Genomic DNA, 9,789 nt, shown 5'->3' on the forward strand with positions numbered 1-9,789 from the left:
TGTGGAATCTTAGTTGTGTGGAATCTTAGTTGTCGTGTGGAATCTTAGTTGTGTGGAATCTGCGTTGATGAAGCCTAGGAACATGAAAGCAGATTATTTCCTAGCATCACCTATTCCCATGGAGGATACTAGACAATATAGAAGTGTATCACTTTTTAGATGTTTTGAAATGTGTTATGTTCACATGAACACCACTTAACAGAAAAGTGAAGACTAAAGGAAACTATTCATGTAAATGTATGACTACCCTTCAAGTGGGTCATAATGAGCAGGGAGGGGGCGGGGTCAAATGTAGTAAATAAAGGGGTTAAATATGTTAAATAAATGTGGCAAAACTAGTTTTCTAGGAAGGAGGAAAAGGGTTTTAAGTGGAGCATTGAGCCAGGCTGGGCTCTCTCACACACGCACGCACGCACACGCAAACTGTCTTGGTCACATTCACAAGTCTTCACAGCCAGACTCTCTCCCTCTCTCCACGACTGTTTCACCTCTCCTGAAATGCTCTTCTCCGATCCTTTTTTTGACAAGAGGCGCCCTGAGTCCTTCCTGCATGCGCTACTTTCCTGCGCAAAGCAGGAGACAAGCAAAATAACAAGGGGAGGGAAAAAAAGATGGAGGAGTCGGAACGGAACATTATTGGTTCAATGCTTGGGTGCACAAAAGCTGCTAGTAACTCGGTGCAGATTCTGGAGTTTAATAAATTCAAAGTACTATTTTTTTGCCCTTTTCTGCTACAGTCCCCTCGCTGGAATAAATTGGTTTGTGCATAAATGAGCTTCCGTTCCTTCTTGTTAACAAATTCTCTATATTTTTTCCAGTCCAATTCAACGTTATGCCCCAGGGCATATATTAACAATACATATGGACAGAGATAATTCTCACACCGCGCTAATCCGTTAAGGATGTCACAGCCGCCTAACAAACGCAAAACCATAAAACGTCCTACAAGAAATACAAAATACTAAAATACATAGCCTATATTCAGCTCAGCTGGAAAGTATCGCGATAAAACAAGTGCAGTTTCATTTAATTGAAAATGGTCTTATCTTTGAGCCAAAGACCCCTCAGCGTTCTCTGGATAAGTTAATTTGTGGTGTATGGATCATTAAGCAGATACGCCTCAAATGTAGGCTGTAGTGGATTGCTGCACTACTTTGTATTGTATCATAATCTTGCTCTGAAATATCACATGAACAGGAATTTAATTGATATGGACATATTCCAGATCTGTCAAAACACTTTTACATAGAGGCCATATTAATGCGATTCACAGCGGAGACACTGTCAACCTATATGCCTATATGATATTAGCCTCAATATTTAGGCTATAAGTAAGGCCATCATTAGATTAAAATAGGGCATGTCTTCATCTTAAAGTCAATTAAAGAACCATATCACTGCCCGCGAGCACAACGCGATGTGCTTCATATACCTACACACCCTAGGGTGTTCACGAAGCCTATATCTCTATACCTCTTTATCTTCCACAGTTTCACTCATATCTCAGACTATCTAGGCGCAACGTCTTTGACAACGTCCCCAAAGAATACGCGTTCAAAGAAACACTTAAGTGAACAATTGGCATCATGTTATTTAATTCTGCTTTTGAATTAAATGAAGTGTTATCTGGCGGGGCGATCTGCCTCATTAGCATAATCATTAATATGGGGCTGGTGACGGAGAAAGAGAGCGAGCGAGAGAGAGGAAGCTTGAGGCAGGCAGGGGGTCGCTCCCATTTTGGTCCTCCATGAATGACGATGCCTAGGCTATACTGCCTGCTAACTACGCCATTCACCACAGAACATGGGAGCTGCTCGCTACCACTCTCTCCGGAGCACTACAACAGACCGCCAGCTCTAGCCGGCCACTCAACCATATGGAGGTCCACGGATTTAAATTATTTAGCCTAATCGCTTCATTACTTTTTATATCTGCCTAGCCCGCTAATCTCTTTAATTTGGCCACTTGTTTTCCCCCCCCCCCCTTCATCGGTATCCATAGCCTATCTCTCTGAGGGCCTTCATTCATTCTTCTCTAAAACCCCTAACAGAGATAACTTTCGAAAATATAGGCCTATTTTGTTAAGTGAAATAAGAAAAGCTGTGTCTCTATTCAGGCTACAAAATGAAGCGTGCTATTAATGGACTAAAATCCACCGCATAAAAGATAGGGCTATAGATTTGCATAATTCTAATCATTATTACTGTTATCATTATTTAACGGCAATACGGACCATTAGGGTCATGCCTGCGCGCGCACTACAATGTCCCTCGAGAGCGAGCAGCCAGTGGAGCACATAATGAAGGGTGTGCTGATATCGCTACTGCTGCCCGCGACTCACAAAAGGAAACATTCCCCTAATCTAACCTACTGCCTTGCCCTAATCTAGCCTACTGCCTTGCCCTAATCTAGCCTACTGCCTTGCCCTAATCTAGCCTACTGCCTTGCCCTAATCTAGCCTACTGCCTTGCCCTAATCTAGGCTACTGCCTTGTAGCTTTCAAACTCAAACCGTAATTTCAGCAAGTGCCATGGAATCTCTCTCGGTATTCGCGCTTTAAAGCACAAAGTGGTCACGAATAGGGCTATAGCCGAAGCAATGTGCGCTCATGTCTGAGGAAAAATACTGACAAGACACCTAATGAACCGTAAACTACAACGGGAAATCCAAGGCAACTAAACCCACACAGTCTCAGTCCCTCCGGTGAGATATCAAACAACGTGTTTGGCCTCTCCACAGTAGCTGCGTGGTAATATAAATGTACTGATGACGTTTCGATTTGATTAAAAAATAGAAGACAGAGGTGGTAGAGAGGAGGAGGAAAATAAGAAAAAGGGAAAGATGGCTAAATTAAAATGGACAAGAAGCAGGTCAAGTTTATGGCGATGCTTTCTCGGGCTAATCTCCCCCGGGTCGGTTCCCGGATCAAACCTTAATGGGCCAATGATGGATATATTATACAGAGAAATGTTCATTCCGATGGAATCTAAAACGGTCTTAATCATATGCAAATAACAGCGCCTCGCGGAGAAGTGACCCAGAAGACACCACACTGAATATTCCCAGTAGAGAGAGAGAGAGAGAGAGAGAGAGAGAGCGAGAGAGAGCGAGAGAGAGAGAGAGAGAGAGAGATGTGACATTACCTGATCAAGAGGCCCGGATGATCTTGTTATTTCCTCATTGTCCGATTTTGATCCGCCCTCTCTGTCGTCGATCACCAAGTCGATGGGCATCTTTCCTTTCAAACAGCTGATGTACCGGTGACAGAAATTGTCACATAGTTCGTGTACCTACAGAAAAACATAACAGAGAATAGGTAAAGACAACAAACAAAAAAAGGGACATGAGGTACTGTATATCTGACACATGAAAGATATCTGACACGTGCATGCAACTACAAAGCTACAAGCCACTTGGAGAACCTGGTCCAAATGGGTTGAGGCGTACTGGTGGTGTTGCAGTGCGCTCCCACGTGACCAGCCGAATCCAGAAATATTAAGTAACTTTTATTACAGCGCAAAATTGAGACTTCAACGAAAATTGACAATGACAAGAAGACTGGCGGGCTACAACCTAGTCAACACCCGTGTTAAATGTATCCGTGCCCCAGGTTGTGTCCATTAGGGAGGTGGCGGGGTGACCCGACTGATTGACATTTAAGGTAAACTGCTTAATTTCCTCCAGTTATTCCATTATCACTACCGACCCAACCCGGTGCATGTCGCCTGGTCATGCCGAGGATGGTGCATGCTGTATGGGCTAAATGCATCGCTACACATCGCTACACAATGCTGCTACAGCCTGCAACGACCCTTGAATTTTATTAAAATAGCCCAACACTCGGCCTACTGAAAGTTAATTAACAATCATGTCAACTGATCAAATGTGTGGACAGTGGGCTACCATTGGCAAAACATATATCAATATACCATATAAAAAATTACCTCACTAATGTCACGCCAATCTATGCTACAGCGGGCTACTTTTCTCGGCCTTTAGCATTCTCCAATACCTAAAGCGCGTATAACATACTTTAAGTTATATAATTAATTCACCTTGTATGTAATTTACACCAAAATAAACTATAAGCTCTCAGAGAGATTTGGGCGCAGAGATATCTGCTCCATGCAGTTGTAGCAGCTTGCGTTGTGATTAGGCTACAACGCGGAAGAGAAATAGGCCCCATGATTGATTTCGACACTAATTATAGTCGACTAGAAAAATACATTTATGCAAATGTCGCCCATAGCTATGAAGTGTGACAAGGCCAGGCAGCGACAAGGAACTGGGATATTACCTTTTCCAACTCCAGAAGATGAAACCGTAAAACTTGAATGGCTTGAATCATCTGAAAAATTTAAATAACAATAAAAAAAAGATTAGCTTGTAAAATGTCCTAATATGAAATAGGCATATGTTTCTGGATAGGATAGAAGAAACTACAATGGAGAAAATTATTCATGTTAAATTGGATTTTGAATTGAGATTTTATGTCGAGCTGATATTCAACATTATAAGCGTACGGCATTACAACATTGGCTAATCAATCAGTCGTAATAGACGCTATCCCAGACATGAGCATTAGATAGCCTACAGTGAAAACTATTAACATAATAACTTTCCATCCAGGGAAATGTAGTCCAAATCCATTTGACAGCTTTCTAATGCGGCCCTCAAAAGATGGTTATCTGCCGTGACAACCGAGGGAGGGATATCATGAAATCAAACAATCCGGACTGAACAACAACCTCCAGTCGTTGGAGAAACTTTTTGAACTAACAGCGTCTGGCGCTCAGAAACCGTGACATAATATGAAGGCAAGCCCTGATATGTTGGATACATCCATTACTCATAGTCCTTAGCCCACTCCTTGTATTATCAAATCAATGTTTGTCTTACCAGGTTATCCAGTTCCGGATTCGATGAAAATAACGGCTTTTCTGCCCGAATCTAAAACCACAAAATCATGAACACTTCAACACTTGTGGGCAACATCCGTGAGAAAATAATAATGTTTTTAATATTAAAATAATATTCCCACTATTGAACAATGTGTTAAACATGAACTACTATTAATGGCATAACAAATACTACAGTCTACTTCCAAACAATAGACGCTTCAAAACATTTCCAATGTTAAACTTTACAATAACATTTAATTACACTAACAAAATACCCAACGTAAAAACATGGGCTTATGCTCAGCCACACACATCTATAATCGTATGCATAATGTAGCCTGTGTTAATAACGCGTAACGGCCTTTTTCTTCACCGACCTGTTTCGCAAACACTGCTATGTCTTCATTGAAAGATTCCGATGAACAAACGTCTCCTCCCGCAACTCCAGGCTCTCTGGGCGTGCAAGTTGCCAATTCACATTTCTCAAAAATCAGTGCAAGCAGGGGGAAGAGGGGGTGCCTGCGTGGAATCAAACACAACAGCAAATGTCACCGCAGAGAACAAGGCCGGGGTCAAAACACTGGTTCTATAAGCTAGTCTCAACATCTCGGCATAGCATCTGGGAATATGTGTACGCTGTTTTATGTATGGCGGCTATAGCCTATTGGTGCAGAAAAATATTCAAACTATGTCGTTTTTACTGACAGATAATTGTGTCAAATGATTTGAATAAAATGTGATTTTTTGTGCAGTATTTTCTCCTAGGCCTATAGGCTAGATCTGCCTTTGTCTTTGAAAATACCAAAAGTTTAACATGTGCAATTTGTTCCATTTTAGTCTCATTTGTAAATCGCGGATATGACCGTCCTGTGTTTGTTAGTGTCAATGTCTAGAATTTAAGAAACTATGGCGCTCTCAACTAAGCCTACCATTGAACTGAGTTAAATAGTTAAATGATTTGTGACATGTTCAGTCACCGTACATACATCATGCTTTGGAATTTTAATTAACTCATCTAAATTAATGTAGGGTGTGCATAATTTTGGGTGTCTGTTTTATTACATAAAACTCCTCGAAATTGGCCATATAACATGACCATTGCACACCATTTAGTTATATTAATGTGTAGTAATCAATTACAGGTCCTTGTAAAACTACAATAAACTAATTGGAATTTTAATTTTCAAAACATATAGCCTAAAATGTGCCGCTGCACATAGTAGCTATTGGTCTAAGGGTCACGGGTGCATAACATTCTGTGTAAACAAATATCGTAGTGTATATTTTGAGTACATAAAGCATACAACTTTGTGCCAAGTTATAGAAGTCAACACAACTTTCGACAATAAATTATTCGCACAAAAAAGTTCCAAAACAACAATAATTCCCAGGTAACAATCCCACGTCTATTTTACTTTTCCCAACCGCTCATCGCGGCCGAATAGTCCTACACACGTTCAACCCCAACAAGAAAATCGACCAAAACATATGAAATCCCACACAAAGTTGCTCATATAGAACCTCCGTAAACTACAGTCACCTACCCATATATCTGGTCTTTATCTCTCTTCAGGGCGTCGTTGACGGACGAGCCCATGCTGGACGGCATGGCGTTGCTGTGGGCTGTGTGCGGGTACTGGTGTGAGTGTAGCTGGGGACCGTGGTTGAGGTGGACGGCCTGCATGGAGCGGGCACCGTGCGGGTCGCCGTACATGGTGGTGGGAATACCCACCCCGTCCATCCCGTAGTGGGGCAAGTCTTCGTACTGTATACACAATAACAACACAGTTTCCTACTGAATGGCCAGTTATAGGACTGTGATCGTTTTACGCACTTTGCAGACAATAAAATAATGGGTAAATAGTATTCTAACAATGAATGAATAAATAAAAAGTTAAGTCTATCGAGGTTGGCCTTAGTGACCTTGTTTATACTCAAGCATATAATACCCCTAAAGTTCAACTGTAGCTCTAAATGTATTTTAAATATTTACACCACCATATAAGAAATAGTAACAAAATAGGGATAATCTCGTTAAAACATTATTCAAATCTGATCTTTAATTTCAAAGCTAGGCTACTAAATAGCAAAAACTGAAATATATATATATGAGCGGGATAAAACGGATGACAAGCGTGCATGTTTCGTCTTTGTGTATTTTGAATGATTTGATAGCAGGCTTTCACGACATCCAGTCTCTTTAATTGCAGTGTTTGCTCATTTTAGAGCATCATTAGAATTGTGTAACATTGGTTACTCTGTTATTACACGCCTAATACACCATCATTAATATATTTAACAAACGCAGTTAAATTGATGTTTCTGTTTGTCATAATGATGATCACTGAAGATGTCTAGTATAGAAATATATTTTTATGAACATTTAAACCAAGGTAATTTGTAGTTATAAGTTGTCTACATATTTTCCATCTCCATACGCCCATACTATGTGTGCCTGCATATGCCTTTTCACATAGACATACAACACGTTGACTAAAAGTTAAAACAACATTTATGTTGGGGCCTGTTACTTTAACGAATTAATGAGTGATTTTAATGATGTATTGTGGACTCTGAACGTGGCACGGTATTATAAAGACTACCATTAAGACCCTGACACGTGGAGAGGTGCAAAAAGGACCCGCGTGCGTCTCTCCAACAAGCAAAATGTCTTTGAGTGATAAGTGTGATCTCTATTTTACAATTGTCTACTTTTCATTTTTAAAAATTCTGCCATCTAGTCGAGTATTCCGGGGGTTTTAGGCTGCGTATCAAATCATATGTCATCACATCATGACAAAAATTTGCTTTATTAGCATATGCAAAAATGTTTTTTTTTTACCCAAATTACTCAATTAAACGTCATTAGGCCTACTTTGTAATAAACTACAATTGAGGATGCAACTCTAGATAATACTGAATTATAATCTCAAAAACACTCAGATTCAAACCTCAAAGCATTTACATGAATTTGATTAATTACAAAAATGACTAAAGTTATTTAAATTCGACTTTGGAAGTATAACGGTTCTGTTTGTTTTGTCCCATTGCTCCTTGTTTCTCTTCCAGTAACTGGCCTGTCAAGACTAATCTGAAAACAGCAGATAGGAGGACACTTCTAATGTCCCTAGTCGGGGCGTTCGCGAAGCAGCAAATATGTGCGTCCGTGCGTAATATTGTGTCAAAGATGCAAAACTGCAGAACATGGTATTCGGTCCAGCGGGGTCTTGAAGAAGAAAGTAAAGTTTCGCCGCGAGCGTCTGTCATTGGCCACGTTACCGTGTTCACGGCTTTGCGTTTTCACACAGTAGAGTTACAGTGAAACTTTTCGGGATAGTCTTGCTACGTACCCGCTGCGCCATATCCCTCCTCTAGTCCCTCTCTTCTTCTCTCCTTTCGCTTCGGATATATCCCCTAAGAGGCCAGGGTGAAGAACAAATAAAAACGCAAATTCCAAATGCGAGATCTTTCAAGAATCCGTATTTCTTGCAAGAGAAAGGCAACGATGAATTCAAGCCAGCCCTCTTCAGCTCAAGTTCAGTCCAAAGCAACCGTGAATAGGGCCTGAGCTATCCCCAGGGCAGTGGCATAGGGAGAGAAACCCCAGTCTTATTTTACAAAAAAAATTGTATGAAAATACCCCTCAAAACAAAACTAGCGAAGTCTCATGGCTTTTTGCCACCACGCCTGTCAATCAAACGCCGAGGCTTGTCAAAGTAGCCCGGAATGAATGATGATCCGCGCCGCGCTTCCACGGGTTAGCACACCTAATGTGAATAGTCAAATGCACACAAAAAAATTCAGCTCACTCGTTTTTCTTTTGATCACTCTCGGCTCCTGGGTTGATTTTTTAAAACGCAAAAGCCCTGTAAAGAAGATCAGGAGGAGGTGGGGTGATAATTCAGGCTTAGTCTTTCTTAAAGGAGCAGCCCTCGATCGATGCTGTGCTCAGCCGCCAACTCCTCGTTGGTTTGTGTACAATGGGTGCGAATAGTTGGGAAAACGCGACTGAGGAGTGGATATGGACCAGACTGCCGAAACCCGGAAGTAGTGGTGGCCATAACAGGTCGCGTTATACACAATGCGAATGGGCTACATCAAGTCGCGCGGAGAGGAGGGGGTGTCGTGGGAGGACCTTCGAAAGCTCGAGTTGAGCAGTCAGTGTGTATTCCCGAGCCCCTGTCTGTTTGTGTTCTATAGGGAGAATATCCCTGGTGGTGTTGCTCTGGCCAAAACCATGCATAGCTTTAGTCTCGGCGTGGGAGATATCACCCTGACTCTCGGTAGTGTAGTCGACTTTACTCTCGTGTTTGTTTGACTCGTGTTTTTTTCTTCTTCTTCTATTTACAAATGTGGATTTTCCCAATTAATCCCAAGATTAAGATTATCGTCTCAGGACTTTGATGCCATTCCAGATTTGAATAATCTGTAAACTAGTAGGCTACTAGTAGAAGAGAACCCAATGGGAACACACTGGTTGGATCAACGTTGTTTCCACCTCGTTTCAATAAAAAATGATGTTGCACCAACGTGAAATAGACGTTGAATTGACGCCTGTTCCAAGTAGAAAATGCCTTTCAGTATGCTATTCTAATTATATTTATATCCGTGACAAATCCATGTTTTTGAACGGTGGTTAAATCTTAAATATACCCATGGTAATGTCCTTCTACTGTGCTCTTGGTATCAACACCCCCGACCTTTCCTCTTTGACTATTTCAGCAGTTTGCACCTTGAACACGTCAATGCTCTTAACCAGTCCTATTAATGTCAGCCCCAGTCTACTCATCTCTGTTATTGTGGAAATGTCTTCATCTATTTGGACTCTAACTGGGCCGGACTCCCGGAAAACATGTCATTTCGATACAGCTACGACTTTTCGTAGCAG

General features: G+C 41.3%; 1 protein-coding gene across 1 annotated transcript in view; it reads right to left on the reverse strand.

The window, feature by feature from the left end:
- Positions 1 to 8,991, reverse strand: part of meis1b (Meis homeobox 1 b) — a gene marked incomplete in the record, with an annotated part of 46,144 nt that extends 37,153 nt beyond the window's left edge. The window contains 6 exon segments of the mRNA XM_055937070.1: positions 3,144 to 3,290; positions 4,298 to 4,348; positions 4,900 to 4,950; positions 5,279 to 5,420; positions 6,446 to 6,666; positions 8,252 to 8,991. Of these exon segments, the coding sequence (XP_055793045.1) occupies positions 3,144 to 3,290; positions 4,298 to 4,348; positions 4,900 to 4,950; positions 5,279 to 5,420; positions 6,446 to 6,666; positions 8,252 to 8,263 (624 nt within the window).
- Between the last annotated feature and the right edge of the window lie 798 nt (positions 8,992 to 9,789).

The sequence above is a fragment of the Salvelinus fontinalis genome, chromosome 1, assembly GCF_029448725.1.
Source record: "Salvelinus fontinalis isolate EN_2023a chromosome 1, ASM2944872v1, whole genome shotgun sequence".
Lineage (NCBI taxonomy): Eukaryota > Metazoa > Chordata > Actinopteri > Salmoniformes > Salmonidae > Salvelinus > Salvelinus fontinalis.